This window comes from Stigmatopora nigra, chromosome 1, assembly GCF_051989575.1.
Source record: "Stigmatopora nigra isolate UIUO_SnigA chromosome 1, RoL_Snig_1.1, whole genome shotgun sequence".
Classification (NCBI taxonomy): Eukaryota; Metazoa; Chordata; class Actinopteri; order Syngnathiformes; family Syngnathidae; genus Stigmatopora; species Stigmatopora nigra.
Window position 1 is genome coordinate 2,551,712 of NC_135508.1, and position 22,634 is coordinate 2,574,345.

At 35.4% G+C, this 22,634-nt stretch overlaps 1 protein-coding gene and 1 non-coding gene across 2 annotated transcripts; one reads left to right on the forward strand and one right to left on the reverse strand.

The window, feature by feature from the left end:
* Window positions 1-2,075: 2,075 nt before the first annotated feature.
* trnaq-uug (transfer RNA glutamine (anticodon UUG)) lies at window positions 2,076-2,147 on the forward strand. Its single transcript has one exon. It is a non-coding gene; the product is annotated as a tRNA-Gln (tRNA).
* Window positions 2,148-2,368: 221 nt separating this feature from the next.
* On the reverse strand, window positions 2,369-21,272 carry calcrl2 (calcitonin receptor-like 2). Its single transcript, XM_077729313.1, has 13 exons — window positions 21,132-21,272; window positions 13,930-13,987; window positions 12,262-12,436; window positions 9,782-9,889; window positions 9,600-9,712; window positions 8,466-8,557; window positions 7,100-7,229; window positions 6,870-7,023; window positions 5,693-5,753; window positions 5,489-5,555; window positions 4,211-4,429; window positions 3,078-3,119; window positions 2,369-3,012 (listed from the first exon to the last, which is right to left on the reverse strand). Exons 1-13 carry the CDS (start codon window positions 21,179-21,181, stop codon window positions 2,734-2,736), a joined length of 1,548 nt encoding a protein of 515 aa, XP_077585439.1. The 5' UTR covers window positions 21,182-21,272; the 3' UTR covers window positions 2,369-2,733.
* Window positions 21,273-22,634: the final 1,362 nt, after the last annotated feature.

The following is a 22,634-nucleotide window of genomic DNA, read 5'->3' on the forward strand; positions in this document are numbered from 1 at the left end:
ATAGTTACGCACATATGTACATACATATAGTTTTGTACATATGTACATAGATATAGTTACGTACATATGTACATACATATAGTTTTGTACATATGTACATAGATATAGTTACGTACATATTTACATACGTACATACATAGTTACATACGTACATACTTACATATATACGTACGTAAATATTTACATACGTACATATGCACATACTTACGTACATATATACATGTACATGCGTACATACATATGACTATACATACATACGTATGTACATACAAATATATATACAGTGTTCCCTCGCTACTTCGCGCTTCAGCTATCGCGGACTCAGAGCTTCGCAGATTTTTTTCAGGAAAAAAAACGCGATAACCGAGGAAACACTGTACATACATATGTATATACATACATATGTATATACATACATATGTATGTACATACATATGTACGTACATCCATAGGTACATATGTACGTACATACATAGGTACATATGTACGTACATACATAGGTACATATGTACGTACATACATAGGTACATATGTACGTACATACATAGGTACATATGTACGTACATACATAGGTACATATGTACGTACATACATAGGTACATATGTACATACATACGTACATACGTTTGTTGTTTAGGTAACTTATCCTTGTTTCTTTGAAAGTTCATACATATGCCAGTCTTCCATATCAGGACCTTCTATTTTTACCCCTTCCAAATTATAAGATGTCATTGTGGGATGGTCACTGTTGACCATAATAAGATATTAGCTTCCCCTCCAGACTAAACCAAGACTTCTGGCTTCCTGCTCTCACTTCTCTCCTCATCGCATATGGTCACAGTTTGGCGGGGTGAATGATCTGTCCCGCCTCTTCAAACCAAGTTAGGGACGGAAATATCAGTCAACATTAAAGTTCTGTTGTTTGTTTAACAAATCAACAACACCTCAGCTTGTTTGTCAAGTTTTGCCCCAAAACCCCACCGGGTCAGCCAAAAAGTGGTCAACTTGTGTCGGACCGCAAACACAAAGCGCTGTCCAGATAAAATCATCCTCACATTCCTCTTTTGATGGCATCGTACGAGGATGACCTCATGACCGCGATGACAAGCTAATGTCGATGCTAACGGAACACAGATGCATTTTCGTTTCAAGGCCGATTTTATTTCCAATGGTCAACTTTAGCATTTTTTAGCTAATGGCCGACGTCTTCCCACTTTGTGCCTGATTTATTCCAACATTGAGACGACATTCAAATCAGTTTAAATGCTACAAATTAATTTCATGAAAAAAACTAATTTGGACTAATTTGGACTACTTATGTATATTAATAATAATAATATTTTTTTCAATTGAGTAAACAAGAATAATACCCTTAGGCTCTACATGATAACATTGTATTTATTTATGTAAGTGGGCATTTACGTATTAATTTATACATGATAGTCGTTTTGTTTTGGGAGGTTTCCTCTCATAGTTAAAATATATATAAAAACTGCATGACAAACTGGGGTTAGTCGAATTTTAGCAAACATTAATTTACCTACATTATTTCTTTTTGCACTTATTTTCATTTCTATTGTGGCTAGTTAGAGTGCAGTGGTAATTTGCTACTCCCATGCGGCAACAAGTAGTCATCACAAGCTGATTGTTTGAATCGGAGAAGATAAAGTCAATGCAGCATATAAATGATTTTTAAGATAACATTTGCAGTAGAATAGAAATTATATGCGAAGAGGGTTGTGCGATAAATGTGTTAATGTGCACTGTACAATTGTATTGATTTAGTGTATGAAAATGCCGTGGGTCCGTGAAGACTCTTTCGCGCCACTTGAATTCGTAAAATTTGATTGGTGGAAAAGGAGGAAACAACTCGCGTTTGACAACGGGAACGGACGTCTTTCTCTTATTTGTTGTAAGTCTCGCCTAATGTTGTGGAATCCACGAAACAGCTTATTTCCCTTTGACATTAGTGTATATGACGTTTAAGTGTATATGACGTTTAATGAGTAACGTAGTACCGTTTGGTACATCTGAATTTTTTATAAACTGATTTCTGACGCATTTGTGCATCATCTGGTCCCATGGTGTAATGGTTAGCACTCTGGACTTTGAATCCAGCGATCCGAGTTCAAATCTCGGTGGGACCTCGTCCTTTTGCCATTCTTTGTCATTAAGTTACGGTTCTCCTTCATATGAATACTCAAACACGTATTTCTCCTTAAATCTATCTTGGGCGAATTCTATGTATTTATATGTTTTTACATTTTTCGAGGTCAATAGTAGTAGCATTGGTGTGCAATGCGGCTAATGACGCTTAACACAGGAATTTTGATAGTGACATGCAGAGGGACACCAACACAGCATAAAATATATTTCATCTGATTTTATATGACTTTTAATCATACATTTAGCGTGTGACGTATTCTTCATCATTATAAACTGCTCCGCACAGCTGCAATGAGGCTCGCAGTTCTCCCGCCTCACCTCAAGGTGGCGATAGTAACACCGGAGATTCTCATTGAAGCACTCAAAACAATAGAATTAGTGCCAGTATTAGCAAGCTAACAGAAAGTCAGTCCATTTTGACTTTTCAAACTGAAAAAAAAGATATACCTGCAATTCTAAAGACTCCCTTTACGAAATACAAATAAAATACTGTGATTTTTCCCCCTTTAAAGAGATAATACAAAAAAATAACAAAAAAAGCAAGCACATTTTTTTTGTGTTTACGCTTTACATGCTAGTGGACCGAAGCTTTTCGAGCGCATCTGATTGGCCGTTCCTATACGTGACGCTTCTCTCCGGTTGCCAGGCAGACAAACAGTGAGCTTTTTCGCCGATTTTCCAATGATTTTCGGGTTGTTCCGCGTTGACTGTGGCGCGACTGGTTTCTGTGATGGATGAGTTGCTATGGAAGCTGAAATGGGTGTGGGCAGTGGTGGTCTCTCCCCAACCAGTCTTGCCCCAAGCTGACTTCCACTGCGACCATTTTCTTTTCAACGCCGCTTGGGCCTGTTGGCAACCATAAAAAACTGGTTTTACACTGTTTTTAAAAATACGATTTGTTGTAAACATACCTCACTATTGCAGAAGCAGAATATAATAGCCACCATCAAACCCTGTGTGGAAAAAAAACTCAAATTTGTTAAAAAAACAATTCACTTTTATTATTTCAAGATGCATAAAACAAAGCGACACTGATTTTAGTCTTTGGATTTTCAAAACTGAGTAGAAATTGGGGCCTTCAGATTCACCTAATTATTAGTTCAATCATTTTCTGAACCGGTTATCTTCACTGGGGTTGTGGGGCGTGCTAGAGCCCATCTCAGCTGAGTTTTGGGCAAAAATGGTGGGGGAAACCCTGAATTACTCACAGTTAGGGACAATTTAGAGTGCTAAATTAGCTTAGCATGCATGTTTTCGGAATGTGGGAGGGAACCAGAGTACCCGGAGAAAACCTACGCAAGCCCAGGAAAATAAGGCAAATTCTACACAGAGAAGATCCACCTGGGATCGAACCCCACACCCCATAAATGTGAGCCCGGCACACTCACCACCCAAATTATGAATATGTTTCTCTTTCGTTTTCTTGTTTTTAATTCAAAAAGATTTTTTTTCCAAAATATCTAAATATTATATCTAACATTTTTCCTCTCTAACCCTTTTATTTTTTCACTGTAAATAAACAGATTTTTAAAAACACAATATTTACCTTTTTTTCCATTTAAATAAATAACCAAAGTTTAAAAGATAATATTATATAATATTTGCCCTCTTTTCTGATTAAAAAATAATTGTAAATAAATGTCAAAATTCCACTACAACAGAATATTTGCTATTAAGAGCCTCAAAGAGAAGAGTTTTACTAATTTTAATTTCCAAAAATGTACTAAATAACAACAGGTTAGAATGTAATGTAGATATAATATTTGCCCTTTTCTGATTAAAAAAAATGTAAATGAATGTCAAAATTCCACTACAACCGAATATTTGCTATTAAGACCCTCTAAGAGTAGATTTTTACTAATTTTAATTTCCAAAAATGATATATCGATCAGCATGATCGGAAAAGCTGAGTCGAAAGAGTAACTATGTATATTTATTAATGTATTATGGTATGTTTATTAATTATAATTATTTATAAAACTGTCCAATAATTTGTAAAATGTATTTTTTCTTGACAGCATTGCCATGGTTGTACGGTTCCTACCTGGAAATGGCAGAGGATATTGACAAAGAAATCATATACAGCCCGGCTAATGCGTCCTTCGGGCCTCCAGGGGAAAAGTATGAACTGGACTCCGAACAACGGGACCAGAATGAGCGTGGCTCTGACGGCCTTCATGTAGGCGGTGGACTCGGCGCAGTGGGTCTCCTTCAGCTTGGTGATCAGAACCCGCAGAATATTCACCAGAAAGAACAAGTTCACCTACACGCGCATACAGGTGGGTACAACAAAAATAAGAATGAAAAAATAAACAATAATTGGAGGTCATTTGAACAAATAGAGTAAGTGCATGAAACGTAAATAATAATTCATCGTGGGTGAATCCACTTTTCATGTTGCCTACTTATCTATGTTGACTACTACCTACTTATTATGTTGACTACTTGTTTATTTTATTGATTATTTATTAATTATTATTATTTATTGATTATTTATCAATTATTATTATTTAGTGATTATTTGTCAATTATTAATATTTATTTTATTGATGATTTACCAATTATTATTTATTTTATTCATTATTTACTAATTATTATTATTTATTTTATTGATTATTAATTAATTATTATTATTTATCGTTATCTATTAATTATTAGAATTTATTTTATTGGTTATTTATTAATTGTTTATTAATTATTATTTATTGAATATTTACCAATTACACTTATTTATTGATTATTTATAAATTATTGTTATTTAATGATTATTTATTAGTTTGTTGTTGTTATTTGTGCACTTGCCTACTTATTATGTGACTACTTATTTATTTATTATTTCTTTATTGATTGTTTACCGTATTTTCTCGCATATACGCCATATTTCTCTAAAAAAATCATGACTTAATCGAGGGTACGGCTTATATGCGCACAAATTAGACTTGACATGCTAACGCTAAAACGCAAGAAAATGTGGCCGATACAGTCATTTATTTCAAAATAGAGAAAAGATAAACCGATAAAACGAAAACAAAATTCATTTTGACGTCTATGAATAAAATTTAAGCAACAAAAATGTATCTTGCATAAAACGTACAACAACTTTAAGACAATTTTAAGGGTACGGTTTATGCGAAAAAAAACTAAATTTGTTTGATTATTGTTGTTAATTGTGCACTTTGTGGTCAAGCTTTAAATCTCATTATACTTGTCTAATGACATAAAGGCATTCAATTCAATGCAATAGTAAAGACGTCCAGTCCATTTTGACCAGTCAAAGGGTTTTGACATATAATGTCGTCAATGGCAGTGAAGTACTACTCACCAGGAGTGCAGCTTGAATAGGCCCGTGAATGATGTATACCAGGTGAGTGTGTGAGTTGATCCAACACCTAAGACGCAGAATTGTGCATTTTAACAATTTTGGGATTGAACCCTAAACCCCAGAACTGTGAGGCAGTCATGCTAACCACTCAGCTAGCCCTCAAAATGTAAATATAAGAAACCCCGGTGTATCTCAGTTGCTTACCTGTCATTAAAGAAGTGCCCACGAGCCACTGCATAGGTTATAGCAGGAACAACAGGAAAGCCTGAAAATATAAATCCAGGGTATATTAAATATATTGGCCCGAGTATAAGACGATCCTGATTATAAGACGACGCCCCTCTTTTTCAAGACTCAAGTATATCTGAAACAAATGATTATGACAATATATTCGAGATGAAAATCACCTTCTTTTGCCGAATTCAAATCATGCATAGGATTTTTTTTTTAATTTGTTCTAGTTTGCCGTCTATTAACAAAGTAACTAATAACTAGTGGTTTAATAGTACTAAAATGTGTTTTAATAGTACTAAAATGTGTTTTAACAGTACTAAAAAGTGTTTTAATAGTACTAAAATGTTTTAATAGTACTAAAAGGTGTATATTAGTACTAAGATTTGTATAATAGTACTAAAATGTGTTTTAATAGTACTGAAATATGGTTATTAGCACTAAAATGTTTTAATAGTACTAAAATGTGTTTTGATAGTACTTAAATGTGTTTTAATAGCGCTAAAGTGTGTATTAATAGTACTAAATTGTGTTTTAAAATACTAAAATGTGTTTTAATAGAACTAAAATGTGTTTTAATAGTACTAAAATTTGTTTAATAGTACTAAAATGTGTTTAATAGTTCTAAAATGTGTTTTAATAGTACTAAAATTTGTTTAATAGTGCTAAAATATGTTTAATAGTACTAAAATGTGTTTTAAATTACTAAAATGTGTTTTAATAGTTCTAAAAAGTATTTTAATAGTACTAGATTGTGTTTTAATAGTACTAAAATTTGTTTAATAGTGCTAAAATATGTTTAATAGTACTAAAATGTGTTTTAAATTACTAAAATGTGTTTTAACAGTTCTAAAAAGTATTTTAATAGTACTAGATTGTGTTTTAATAGTACTAAAATTTGTTTAATAGTGCTAAAATATGTTTAATAGTACTAAAATGTGTTTTAAAATACTAAAATGTGTTTTAATAGTACTAAAAAGTATTTTAATAGTACTAGATTGTGTTTTAATAGTACTAAAATGTGTTTTAATAGTACTAAAATGTGTTTAATTGTACTAAAATTAGACAGATTTTGCTCATATCTCAAATTGCTTGTATGTCGAGGTCATTCCAAAACAATTATGCTTAATTAATAATTATTTCCACTTACCCCAACCCAAGACATAGTACCAGAAGAGCTTCTGCTCCCCGACAAAAACGGCCACAATGATGAGAGTGTGAAGGTAGATTCCCTCGCAAAGCATCCAGAAATAGTTGGACGTGAAAGTGTACTGGACGAGTACGGCCAAAACTTTACAGTTCACCTGCGGCGGAGTAGGCGTGGCTTAAGACCGATCACAAAACGGAGACAAAATGGACGGTTTATCGTAAAGGACTTACGGGGTTACTCGTGTTCGTGGATTGGCTGTCGGCCACGGTCAGCGAGAGCAACATGATGGTCAAGATGGAGTTTAAAATGAAAGAGAGGAACATGTTCTTGTGGAGGGAGATTCTCTGGCAGCTGAGACTCCTGAAAAAGCAAAAAAAAGTTTTGGGGCAAATGGACGAAAATGGGAAATAATGGAAACTAACATACAATAATGCTAGCGATTGCTGATGTTAATCTATAAACAAAGGTTGTCAGACTCGGGTTGGTTCGCGGGCCGCTTTAACGTCAACTTGATTTCATGTGGGCCGGACCATTTTAGATATAATATTTAGATTTTTTTTGTATATATGGGATTAAATGAACTAGATTAAAGGCCCTGAATATTCAGTTTTTTATAGATCTAAAACAATGTTTATTTTAGTTTTTTTTTCAATATATTTTTAGATTTTACAAAATGATTTTTGACCATTTTAGATATAATATTTAGATTTTTTTTAATAAATGGATTAAAAGAACTAGATTAAAATCTGTGAATATTCAGTTTTTTATAGATCTAAAACAATGTTTATTTTAGCTTTTTTTAAAATATATTTTTAGATTTTACTAAATGATTTTTGAACTAAAAACAGAAAAAAATGATTAATAAATAACAATTATTGAATTAAAAGGGAGAAAAATCAGGAAATTTAATATACATCTATACTCTTCATTTTAATTTGATCTTAAAACATAATGTCTGCACTCATAATTTACTTTCCGGGCCACACAGAATGATGCGGCGGGCCAGATTTGGCCCCCGGGCCGCCACTTTGACACATGCGCTAATCCCTAATTCCGAAGCTAAAACAATTTAGAATTCTGTAAACATCTGACAAATCAACCTCCATGTCAGAAACAGTTTAAAAATACTTCCCAAAAAATTGTAACCCTGAAAAAATAAATAGTTTAGCGCGGTGAATAAAGTGGTTGGTATGTTGGGCTCACAGTTTTGGGGTCCTGGGCTCAAACCCAGCTTGTGTGGAGTTTGTATGTTCTCCCCTGGATTGCGTGGGTTTTCTCCAGGTACTCCGGTTTCATCCCACATTCCCAAAACTTGCAAGTTCGGCTGATTGGAAACCCTAAATTGCCCCGAGTTACAAGTGATTGGTTGTATGTCAGCTGGGATAGGCTCCAGCACCCCCTGTGACGCTAATGAGGATAAAATCGTTCAGAAAATGAATAAATTAATGAAAAAAATAAATGTATTACGGATAAAACATGTCGGGAGGAAAAAGCTAGTATGAAATTTGCTGCTTTATGAGATGATCGATTTTAAAGGTAAACAAAACTTAAGAAACACAAAAAAACAATAATTTTATTCCACAAGGACTAACTTACTTAAAATAGGAGAAGATGACGAGGCAGATGACAAGAGAAACAATGGACAGGCCATGACCCACCATAGCCAAGTAGTACAGACTGATGGCGAACTGCAAAAAAAACAATTACAAATAAACATTTACCAAGCTAATTTCCGTCAAAACTGCAAAATGTAAACACTGGCCCTTTAAATATACATGCCATACAATCATATCTTGATATAAACCCTGCCCAACAATGTTAAAAGCATCAAAAAATGAACATTAGCATTAGCGCCATGCAGCAGCATCGAGTCGGGAATGTCCCAAAATGGCCGCCGTGTAACGACAGAACAAAAATGATGAACAGCAGTCACGAGAGTAAAGACTGATGGCGAACTACAAAAAAAAACCAAGTACAAATAAACGTTTACTAAGCTATTTTCCATCAAATATACAAAATGTACAGACTGGCCCTTTAAATTTACATTCCATACAATCATATCTTGAAATAAACCCTGCCAAACAATGTTAAAAGCAACAAAAAACGAACATTAGCATTAGCGTCATGCAGTAGCATCGAGTCGGGAATGTCCCAAAATGGCCGCCGTGTAACGACAGAGCAAAAATGATAAACAGCAGTCACGAGAGTAAAGACTCATGGCGAATTGCAAAAAAAAAAAAAAACAAGTACAAATAAACGCTTACCAAGCTAATTTCCGTCAAAACTCCAAAATGTAAACACTGGCCCTTTAAATCTACATGCCATACAATCATATCTTGAAATAAACCCTGTCCAACAATGTTAAAAGCACTGAAAACGAACATTAGCATTAGCGTCATGCAGTAGCATCGCGTCGGAATGTCCCAAAATGGCCGCTGTGTAACGACAGAACAAAAATGATAAACAGCAGTCCCGAGAGTACAGACTGATGACGAACCACAAAAAAAGTACAAATAAACGTTTACTAAGCTACTTTCTGTCAAATATACAAAATGTACATACTGGCGCTTTAAATTTACTTGTCATACAATCATATCTTGAAATAAACCCTGCCCAACAATGTTAAAAGCACTGAAAACGAACATTAGCATTAGCGTCATGCAGTAGCATCAAGTCAGAATGTCCCAAAATGGCCGCCATGTAACGATAGAGCAAAAACGATATTTTCACCTTCCGTTTGTCTTTGGTGTAGATTTGACAAAGGGTGTAGTTAGACCACAATCTGTTACTCTGAGGGTGGATGAACCACTCGCCATTCGGGTTGCAAACTTTGGTCACTTTTTCTATTGAAACAAGATATTCCGGTTAATTGCGCAAGACTTATTCCACGTTATGATATCGTGCACTCTCACCGGCAGGGTCAAAATCGAGGAAGTATTCGGGACACATCTGGACTAATGTCCCTGGAGATGAATCCTCCCAGCATAGCCAACCATCCCATGTGCGGTTACAGTAATTACCTGCAGGGGGCGGTAGAAACAAGAGCAAATAAGCCATCTGCAGAGGATTGGAGAACACGGGTTGACCTGGATTCAAACCTAGGACGTGAGAACTGTGAGGCCGACACGCTAACAACTAATGCTATTTGTTATTTATGTTCACCAAATACATTTCAGGGCAAAACACGCATGCTAGGCTAAATAAGCACCCAAAATTGCCCCTAGTTATGAATGTGAGGGTGAATATGGAGTTTGTATGCCCTCAATGGGCTTGCATGGGTTTTCTCTGGGTACTATGGTTTCCTCCAACATCCCCAAAACATGCATGTTGGGCTAACTGAGCACCCTAAATTGCCCCTAGTTATGAGTGTGAGGATGAATGAGGAGTTTGCATGCTCTCCCCTGGCTTGCGTGGGTTTTCTGAGGGTACTCTGGTTTCCTTCCAAATCCCAAAAACACGCATGCTAGGCTAAGTGAGCACCCTAAATTGCCCCTATTTATAAGTGTGAGGGGGAATGTGGAATTTGCATGGTCTCCCTGGGCTTGCGTGGGTTTTCTCCAGGTACTCTGGTTTCCTCCCACATCCCCAAAACACGCATGCTAGGCTAACTGAGCACCCTAAATTGCCCCAAGTTATAAGTCTGACTTTGAGGGTGAATGTGGAGTTTGCATGCTCTCCCTGGGTTTATGTGGGTTTTCTCTGGGTACTCCAGTTTTCTCCCACATCCCCCAAACATGCATGCTAGGCTAAATGAACACCCGAAATTGCCCCTAGCTATGAGTGTGAGGGTAAATGAGGAGTTTGCATGCTTTCGACAGGCTTGCGTGGGTTTTCTTTGGGTACTCCGGTTTCCTCCCACATCCCCAAAAACATGCATGCTATGTTAAGTGAGCACCCTAAATTACCCCTAGCTATTAATGTGAGGATTATATATGGAGTTTGCATGCTCTCGACAGGCTTGCGTGGCTTTTGTTTGGGTACTCCGGTTTCCTCCCACATCCCCAAAACATGCATGCTAGGCTATGAGCACCTTAAATTACCCCTAGCTATGAATGTGAGGGTGAATGTTTTGAAAACGGTAAATCAACTACGACATGAGTTCACACAATGCAATCAAATCAGGATTTTATGTCCTTACAATTTTATATTACCTGTCATTAAATCGTGGTATTGAACATAGCGTCATTCACATTGTACGCATCAAGCCCGGGTTGCTCAAATGGAGACCAACAATAGACGGAAACCTGGTAGTAAGCAGGCCGCCGAACGGCATGATGGGAAGCCAATCACAAAATAACATGACCATGGTGGAATGAAGTTGAAAAAAAACTTTGCCTCCAAACAAAGGCCAAGTTTCCTCTCTTTCATACTCACATCCTCTTTGGCCACAACAATCATATATTTCAATGAATTACTGTAGCGTACAAAGGGCGTCTAAGGTGAATATGGTACAATTTGTACACTATTTGTATTGCATGTTTTGTAAAAAAATAATAATAATTCTCTTGGGTTTTGCAATCTATGATTAGATGCCATGTTGTCATGGTTAGAGATTCAAATGATGCCCGACAAGTAAAACCATGGTAAAATAATAGTTTTCAAAATAAAAGTTTGGTATGATCAAAATGCTGCTAATGTTTTCTCTGGCCGGACGTTTGGTCGCCAGACGTTTGGTCACCTGGACTTTTGGTCGCTCGGACTTTTGGTCGCTCGGACGTTCGGTCACCCGGACTTTTGGTCGCCGGACGTCTGGTCTCCGGATGTTTGGTCGCCCGGACGTTTGGTCGCCGGATGTTTGGCTGGACGGACGTTTGGTCGCCGGGCGTTTGGTCGCCGAGACCTTTGGTCGCCTGGATGTTTGGTCGCCGGGACGTTTGGTCGCCGGGACGTTTGGTCGCCGGGACGTTTGGTCGCCCTGACGTTTGGTCGCCCGGACGTTTGGTCGCCCGGACGTTTGGTCGCCCGGACGTTTGGTCGCCCGGACGTTTTGGTCGCCCGGACGTTTTGGTCGCCCGGACGTTTGGTCGCCGGGCGTTTGGTCCCCGGTCTTTTGGTCGCCAGTCAAATGGTGACAAAGAGTAAGTACTGTTGAAAACTATCTACTGTTGATTCATGACAGAGAGAGGTTAATAAAGTACTATTTAATATCTAAGAACTGTTGAAACCAGCTCTCAAAATTTGATTCACAAGAGCTCAATATCTAGTTTCTCTGCTAATTTTAAGAAGACATTGCAATTTTCTCGCATTGTTCCACTCTTAAAACCTCTTTTTTGAGGCTTAGTGTTACTAAAAATGGCCTAAAAACCGCATGCATGGTTAATCCTTTGACTGTGAAATAGCACAACCCACAGTCATTTTTCCCAAATGGCAGAATTTTTTGGGTTTACTTCACCTTCTTCGTGTCGCGGTGGATCATGGATGATCTTCAGGTAGCACTCAAATTGCGCAGCCAAAATCTGAGGACTTTTTGTTCCTGGTGCTGACGACATGTCAGCCAAATTCTCCATCTGATCCTGCAAGCTGAAGTCGTCACCCTCTCTGGAGCCAACATCCTGGCACTGTGCCACCTGTGAAATGGCGTCAGCAGGATTCATACCAAAACAGCCACTAGCACACCCAAAGTCGTCATTTATATTTTATTTGGACTTGCTTCATTGGTGTATCACAAGATAGTAATAAAAAAACATAACATATACTACTACTACTAATTCTAAAACTGTTACTACGACTACAACTACCACTGCTACTACTACTACTGCCACTACTACTACAACTACCACTGCTACTACTACTACTGCCACTACTACAACTACCACTGCTACTATGACTACAACTACCACTGCTACTATGACTACAACTACCACTGCTACTATGACTACAACTACCACTGCTACTATGACTACAACTACCACTGCTACTATGACTACAACTGCCACTACTACTACTACAACTACCACTGCTACTATGACTACAACTACCACTGCTACTACTACTACTGCCACTACTACTACTACAACTACCACTGCTACTACTACTACTGCCACTACTACTACTACCACCACTACTACTACCACTGCTACTACTACTAATACTATTACTACTACTACTACAACAACTACCACTGCTACTACTACTACCACTACTACTACAACTACTAATGCTACTAATACTACTACTACTGCTGCTACCACTACTACTACCAGTACTACTGTTACTACCACTACTACTGCTACTACTACTACTATGCTACTACTATTAATGCTGCTACCATGATTAACTCTAATACTATTACCACTATTGCTACTATGACTAATTCTGATATTACTACTCCTACTACTACCACTACTACTACTACTAGTACTACTGCTACGACCACTATTACTGCTACTACTACTACCACTACTACTACTACTAGTACTACTGCTACGACCACTATTACTGCTACTACTACTACCACTACTACTACTACTAGTACTACTGCTACGACCACTATTACTGCTACTACTACTACCACTACTACTACTACTAGTACTACTGCTACGACCACTATTACTGCTACTACTACTACCACTACTACTACTACTAGTACTACTGCTACGACCACTATTACTGCTACTACTACTACCACTACTACTACTACTAGTACTACTGCTACGACCACTATTACTGCTACTACTACTACCACTACTACTACTATTAATGGTACTACCATGATTACTTCTAATACTACTACTGCGACTATGACTAATTCTGATACTACTACTACTACTACTGCGCCTTTTAATGCAGTCCGTCTTATATATAAAAAACAAAACATTTTTTATGTAGGCCATTCATTTAAAGGGCGTCTTTTACTTCAATGCAACTTATAGTGCGGAAAATATGGTAGTGGTGTTTTGTTTTGTAAATGATTATTGAACATCAAGCAAGAATGGGAAAGAATTCCACCCACAAAGTTATAACAATAAAACAATTATCAATTGATACAGCCTCAAAATGATGTATACACCATGATATTGAAACAAAAACAATTCTCAAGAAGGGAATATTTTCATCTTACCTCTGAATTTAGCAACAGTGCAAATAACAACGACACTGTTGTAGTCCTCCACATGGCACTAAAGAGGAAACAACAAAACATATGCAAAGTCAACATTTGTGGTTTTTCAGTCCATGTTTTATCTATCAAGACAGGAAGTTCATTCTCCAGGAAAATACATGTGTTTATCATTTGGTACAACTTTGCCAATTTCCTTCAAGGGCTTCTGGATCACTAACCAATATTAAAAAAGTATAAGAATAGCGTAGAGTTTGGGTTTCGGCTAAAATAAGATTATCCTTTGAATCTTTAAACATGGTCGGAGTTTTGAAAGTCATATTTCATGAAGGCACAAATACATTTGATGGGTTATTGTTCTTACTTCTTATTTAAAAAAAAAAGCATGTTTTAATGGCGACGTAATGCTGGGAAATATTGTGACCCGAGTACACTGTGAAATCTGAAATATGAGGAAAATGCTGGGCTGAAAAGTCATATTTTATTCTGTTATGAGAAAATGCTAGAAAATATGCAGTGACGGACATAATGTGACTTAATTACAAACGGAAATATGAAAATGAATTGATGAGAAATGTAAGTCATATTCTCAGTTGAATTGAATGCTTTTACAAATGCAAAAAATAAATAATAATTAATAATAAATAATTAATACATATTAAATAAATAAGTCAAAAATAATAAATAAATAAGTCAAAAATAATAAACAAATCAGTCAAAAATAATAAATAAATAAGTCAAGCATAATAAATAAATAAGTCAAACATAATAAATAAGTCAAAAATAATAAACAAACAAGTCAAAAATAATAAATAAATAAGTCTATTTACAAGCTTTAGCGTAGAATTTCACAGTTTTATGAACTTTAGGGAAAAATATGTATTTATTTGTTTAAATAATTAATAGCGGAAAAAAGTGGTGAAGTGGTGAAGTCGCGATAAACGAGGGATTACTGTAGTAGTCAACATAGATAACAGGTTACATAAGTCATTAATTCTCTGATTCTCTCGCTTTATCCTCACTAGGGTCAAGGGGGTGCTAGAGGCTAACCCAGCTGACTTCAGGCACAAGGCGGGGAAAACCCTGAATTGGTGGCCAGCCAATCCCAGGGAGATATTCTAAAGTACTATTAAAAAAATTCTCATCAGGTCTTAATTCATCTCCAGCACCCCCGTGACTCCCATGAGGATAAAATAACTATAATGGCACCTACTTTTAGCCTGCTTTTTATTTTTTAACAGTTTCTTACAGTCACTAACTTTATTCCGAAAATTTGGCATAAACACTACCCCAATTAAATTGCATAATGTCAAACAATATTGAGCATTATAACCACTAAACTCGAGGACAAGTAGCCTTTGCAAAGATGACGATAACGAAGCCACCACCAAGAAGTGTGGGATTTTTCCAAGTAAAAAGAAGAAGGCTTTTGTTTAGAGGGAGATGAATTGCTGCCATCTTCCAAAAACTCCTTTAAAGGAACCCACTTTTTCTACTCTCTCATGTTTATTTAGACTGAAAGTCACTGTTAACTGTAATGTGTGTTGCATTTACAGTAACCATTGGGTGTGTGTATATGTATGTGCATATATATACACACACATATGTATATATATATATATATATATATATATATATATATATATATATATATATATATATATATATATATATATATATATATATATATATATATATATATATATATATATATATATATATATATTACTGATTTTATTCATTATGTTGACTACTTATTTATTGATTACTCATTAATTATTATTATTTATCTGTTCATATGTTTGATTGTTGTAATTTGTGCACTTCCTTACTTATGTTGTTGACTATTTATTATGTAACTACTTATTTATTTATTATTTTTGATTGATTTATTTATTATTTTTGACTTATTTATTATATTTTGACTTATTTATTTATTATTTTTGACTGATTTATTTATTATTATTATATATATATATATATATATATATATATATATATATATATATATATATATATATATATATATATATATATATATATATATATATATATATATATATATATATATATATATATATATATATATATATATATATATATATATATATATATATATATATATATATATATATATATACACACACAAAAATAACTATAGTAGAATTGGTTAATAATACCTGAATTCATTCATTCATGTCACGTTATTCGGGTTGCTAGTTGGGTATGTTTACCTTTGTATGCGTGTTCCCTGATGTGTCCACCAGGTGTTTGTGATTTATAATCAACCCAAGTCTGTGTATTTAAACCCGTGTGATTGTTTTGTGCACCAACACACCCCTCTTGTTTTCCTGCTTCTCGCTCCTGTGTCCTCACAAGGGTCGTGTTGGGTGCTGGAGCCTATCCCAGACACCCACTCACGCACCACAACCTAGTGGGAATCGAACCCAGACTCCCCAGACCCAAATCAGGCAGAAAAACCCCGGCCAAATTGGTTGATTCACTCCATAAACATGTTTCTTTTCTAAAATGTCAACCCATACAACCCAAGACCATATCTGCAAAATTAAGATACTTGAAACATTCCGCCGCTAATCCAGATTGTTTACACTCTTGTTAGCTCCTACGGGTAAAATAGTCTTGTTTTTATTGTTGGCAATGGGACTTCCAATCGTATTTGTTTAAGAAGATATGAAGGATCCCACATCCTTTAACCCTGCTTTAACAACCCCCACTGCTCGCCGGTCATGACGCAGGATGATGGGAAATCCAAACATGGTTGTTTTGCTTCACCAGATTTGGGATTATTGACCCTCACAGTGAGTGAAGTCGATGGCGGAGCAAATGTCGTGTGATATGAAACACGTTTATGGGTGGTTTTGTATACGTCTGCACCCCTAAAAACGATTCTTATTCATATGAAATGACATTAAATGTACATTACTTCCTTCAATATGAGTAAGTATTCCATTGAATGTATGTGACCACTTATTTATGTTGTTGACTACTTATTATTTTGAATAACAAATGATTTATTACTTATTTATTGAGTATTTATCATTATTATTTACTGAATATTTATTTGCGCACTTGATGGTGAATCTTTCAATTTCATTGTACTGGTATAATGACAAGAAAAGCGTGCAATTCAATTCAATTGATGTATAACACAACTTCTAACCACTACTACTACAGTTCTATCTAGTGGATGAATAACAACCCCCTACTACTACTACTGGTACCACTACTAATACTAATAATACTAGTACCACTCATACTACTACTACCACTACTAATACTACTAATACTAGTACCACTCATACTACTAATACTAGTACCACTCATACTAGTAATACTAGTACCACTCATACTACTAATACTAGTACCACTCATACTACTAAAACTAGTACCACTCATACTACTAATACTAGTACCACTCATACTACTACTACTACCACTACTAATACTACTACTACTACTACCACTACTACTACTAAAACTACCACTAATACTACTATTACTACTACCACTACCAATCCTACTACAACTACCACTAATACTACTACAACTATTACTATCACTACTACCACTACCAATCCTACTACAACTACCACTAATACTACTACAACTATTACTATCACTACTACCACTACTATTACTACTACAACTATTACTATCACTACTACCACTACTATTACTACTACAACTATTACTATCACTACTACCACTACTATTACTACTACAACTATTACTATCACTACTACCACTACTATTACTACTACAACTATTACTATCACTACTACCACTACTGCTACAGCAACCACTACTACTTCTAATACAACAATAATACACACTACAAATACCACTACTACTACTACTAATACAACAAGAATACACACTAAAACCACCACTACCACTACTATTACTACTAATACAACAACATCTAATACTATTACTACTATTTCAGCAACTACTACTACTACTAATATACAACATCTACTACTATTACTGCTACTTCAGCAACTACTACTACTAATACAACATCTTCCACTATTACTACTACTTCAGCAACCACCACCACTACTACTACTAATACCACAACATCTACCACTCTTACTACTACTTCAGCAACCACCACTACTACTACTTCAGCAACCACCACCACTACTACTACTACTACTACTACTAATAGTCACAAGGAACATTTTTTAGGTATTAATCAATTAAAAACCCCAAAAAGTAAAGGAGAATTGTCGCTAAACGCAAACTCCGAAAACAAAGAGACGAGGAAAGGGACCCAGCCTCCCTCCCCCATGCAGCACAAGTTGATAAAACGCAGTCTACCCTGACAAAAATCTCTGATACAGTCAGCATGACATCAAATTCACCCCTAAAATGACTCCCTTGAGCTCATTGTATCTTGCTTATGTCACCCCCACTTTGCCCCTGACAGAGTCATGCTTATTCTGTCGAGTAATTGTCTGAACACCTTCTACTCACGACTCAATCCTCCATGTCTAACATTCCATGCCTTTTCAAGCACAAATTTAGCACTGGTGAAAGCTTTAAAGCTCATTATACTTGTATAATGACAATAAAAGTATTCAATTCAATTCAAAATTACATTACTGATAAGTCACCGACATCAGAAATTCACTTTTTCTGATAGGTCGCTTCACTCAGAATATGAGTTACACTTTTTTTCATTTTTATGTTTTTTTTCTTCAGTGCTGATTCCTAGTGTTAGCATGGATTTTCCCGTTTTTATAAACTTTAAAAGAATAATAATAATAGTAATTAATAGTGGCGGCCTAGTGGAGCAAGTGGTTAACGCGTCGACCTAACAGATCTGGGGTCTTGGGTTCAAATCCAGGGTTGGTCAACCTGTGTGGATTTTTGAATGTTCTCCCCAGGCCTGTGTGGGTTTTCTCCGGGTACTCCAGCTTCCTCCCACATTCCAAAAACATGCATTCTAGGCTAATTTAGCACTCTAAAATTGCCCCTAACTACGAATGATTGGTTGTTTTTCCTCATTCTACCCTGCGATTGGCTGGCCAAAAGTTCAGGTTGTCACCCGCCTCTGGTCTAGAGTCAGCTGGGATAGGCTCCAGCACCCCCTGCAACCCTAATGAGGATAAAGCAGTTCAGAAAATGTGATTAATAGCAGGAAAAAAATGCAAACAAGTGGATTAGTGATAAGTGAAGTCGTGATAAGCGAGGGATTACTGTATAACACCATTTTTTTCCACTTTTCTTTTCCAGTTGATGGCTTAGTTCAGGGGTGTCAAACCAGTAAACGGACCAGTAAACTCATTGCAAAATTACATAGAACTAACAATAAGACCACTTTTGTATTAGTCACTAATACTAATAATTAGTGCAAAGAATGAGTAAATTATCAAAATGTTTATTAAAAGAATTTTCCTTTTACATTATGAACAATATATTATGAACAAGAGAATAACATAAGAACATAAATAATTGTCAATTCATGTTGTCTGCACGTACTAAAACACTGCGCACCCTAGCGGATAATAATAGAACTACAAATTTTAAAGAAAATTCATACTTTTTTATACAATGCAGCTTTCTTCCCCGGGCCGTACCAAACCACCAGATGGGCCGGATCCGGCCCGCGGGCCGTATGTTTGACACCGCTGGCTTAGTTAGTCCAAAGATATATTTTTTTCAAGGGAGAGAGGGCGATTGTGAGGGTCTTGTTTGTGTTATGAATCAAGGCTTTGCTGGGTAACAAGTGGGAAAGTGGGATCAAAGTGGCAGCCAAAATTTCTATTAATAACCACAGTGGCCTGGCAAGAGCAGACTGTTGCAGCCAAAGTTACAGTGGGAAGTGGAAGCTTCCCACGGGCAGATGATCCCACGCTCCCATACTTTTACTTCATTTACAATTCTTATTGAAGAAATCAGCCACATTTTGATTAAAAAAAAAACGATTATTGATAGACATTCCTCCACAATGAAAGCAATAGGACAGAAAATCCGAATAATTAGCGTCCAAGCCTCATTAAAACAGATTCTGTTGTTTGAGTTCCCATTTTTCTTCTGACTCATAATTACTTATTTTATTTAACGTGCTTAAATGGTGCTACACAAATAAGTTTCCCATGTATATAGCATTTTAATTATTTAAAAAAATCGACTTGTAATATAATCAGCAAGTACACAAATACAACACTAAATGATTAATAATCATGATATTAATGATCTCACAGGTATTTTATCATCAATAAGCTTTAAATATTGCAAAAAAATCAATAAATAGCATATTTTTTCTTGTACTAGGTGGTGTTTGCAAATTGGACCAATATTAATAGTTTTTTTTTTGCAACACTATATTGATTAGCGAGAAATTATTTATAAATACAACCCAATTAGCCTTTTACAATTTTTACATTGAGAAATGAACAAAGTTTTATGATTTGATGTGTGTACAATATTGTGAGTGCATGAATGTGTGTCAAAATGTTTGTTTTTGTTTTAAATCATTCATTTTAGTTCAATTTGTTTCGTTAAATTGCTTTAAAAAAATGTAATGAGACTTGTTGAGTGCATCTAATCCACTTCCACAACCTGAACATTAATTTAGTGGAATTATTATTGAATGAGACATACACACAACTAAATAATAATAGTAAATAAATAAAAATAAATGTTCCAAAAGACTTATAATTCAGTACTGAGTGGTTTTAATTGGAGATTTCACTCAAATTAATATATTTTGGGAATATTGGTCCACTTGAATTGAATTGAATGCCTTTAGTATTGTTTTTATTGTCAAAATTAAATCTTGACCATAAAGTACACACAATAAATAGTCATTAAAACGTTTATACATATACAATAAAATGAAGTAAGCTATAAAAAGTGTCCATCTTTTCTTATTGAAATTCATGTAAAATTATGCTCTTTTCCACTTTGTGTTAATGTAAAAAAAATTAAAACAATAATGACACATAATCAAGTGTTTTGAAACAGTTTAAGATCATGAATAACCTCAGATTTTGTTATTATTCAGTTATAATAAAAAAAACGTATACATTTAAAAAAAAATAAAAGTCATGTAATTATTTTCATGTCATGACTTTCAAGTGCAGACTTGCAGCCTGAATTAATTTAATGCATTTGACCAAATGCATGACAATATATGATTTCTTTAATAAGTTATTCATAGTTTATTATGTTACCTTTTGAGCGGTTGAGCGATCCGACGGACTTTTCCTTCCAAAATGCACATCCCTTCCACGATAATAGTCTCATGCTGCCCTTTGACAACAATGACCGTCCAACCCCAACCAGCAAAACACTCGTCCCCAAACAAGCCACTTCAAAGCCACCATAGCCATTGCAGAACTTCCCGTTTAACCTTTCAAAGTAAAACTATTCCTGCATCTCCTTTAAAGAACTATATAAATTTTATGATTATTTTACTTCTTACTTCTTTTAATATGTGCTTGGACAATAGAATAAACGATTTTACGCCAGCACTCATTAAAATTCTACTTTATAATATGCATTAGATTATATTATTTTTTAAACAATTCGCTATGGTTTTACAGGAAGAAAACGGAAAGTGAAAGTAAAGCAAAAACTTTGTAACTCCGTCGTTGTGATAGTCGCCCTAACATGATCAATTTACAAATAAAAACATGTTGTTAGGCATTTATTACCTTCAGATAAACTACTATACAAATTAAATGACTAGAACAAGACTTATGAAACATTGTGCCATGAGAATAGTAAAAAGCAAGACACTGCCGCCTGCTGTTTGTTAGTACACATTTTCTTGTTTGTAAACTTGTTTGTTTTCCACCTAGTTTTGGACGTATATGTGCGTCATTCCCACTGTTATGAAACAACAGAGTCCATTAACATGTTAGTTATATAAAACGGTCAGAATAATGTATACAAAAGTTAAATTGGAAAGTTGTAAAGTAAGGTGATGTCTATTTACATATGAACAGAAAATTTAGAAACTGATATTGACAAATTAAAAAAAATGCAAAAAACTAATTTAACCTATACTAACACTGTCATATGGGTCCAAATGTGTCCAACTGGGTGGATTACACAAAATGAACAATGTGTATTAATGGCCAATTTCAAGCAAATCATATAAGGAAGTTCGGAAAAATGAAACTGATAATAAATATCCTTGTGAATAAAATGATCACATATTTTTTATTGTCTGTTTTATATTTTAACAAACTTTAACTTGCTTTCCCTCTGTTACAATATAATTAAGTATACCGTTAATTTCTTAAAAACCAAACTCTTCGAAAATTGATTCAAAATTGACTCGTATTCCCGATTAATTTTGAGCGAACGACTCTGACTCAAAATGGCCACCAAGCGGCAACGCCCCTCCCACTACCCCACACCACACATTAAAAATCTCCCAAATACTGATAGCAAAAACAACTCTCAACTATCGTCCAATCCCAAACCCCCATACACACGCTCCGCCTTCGTCTCTTGTCACGTGACACGAGTTTGGGAAGATGGTCGAAGTTTCTACTTCCTCGAAGTCAACCCGCTACCAAAACAGTCCGCCTTAAAACCTCGGCTAATTCTTTAAACCGCCATCAATTCACGTTCCAAGCGTCTTCTTTAGTGAAGGTAAGGGAAAGCTAACTTATTAGCTGGCGAGCTAACGCGTATTTTTGAGTGGTGCACAAGCCGTGGACTTT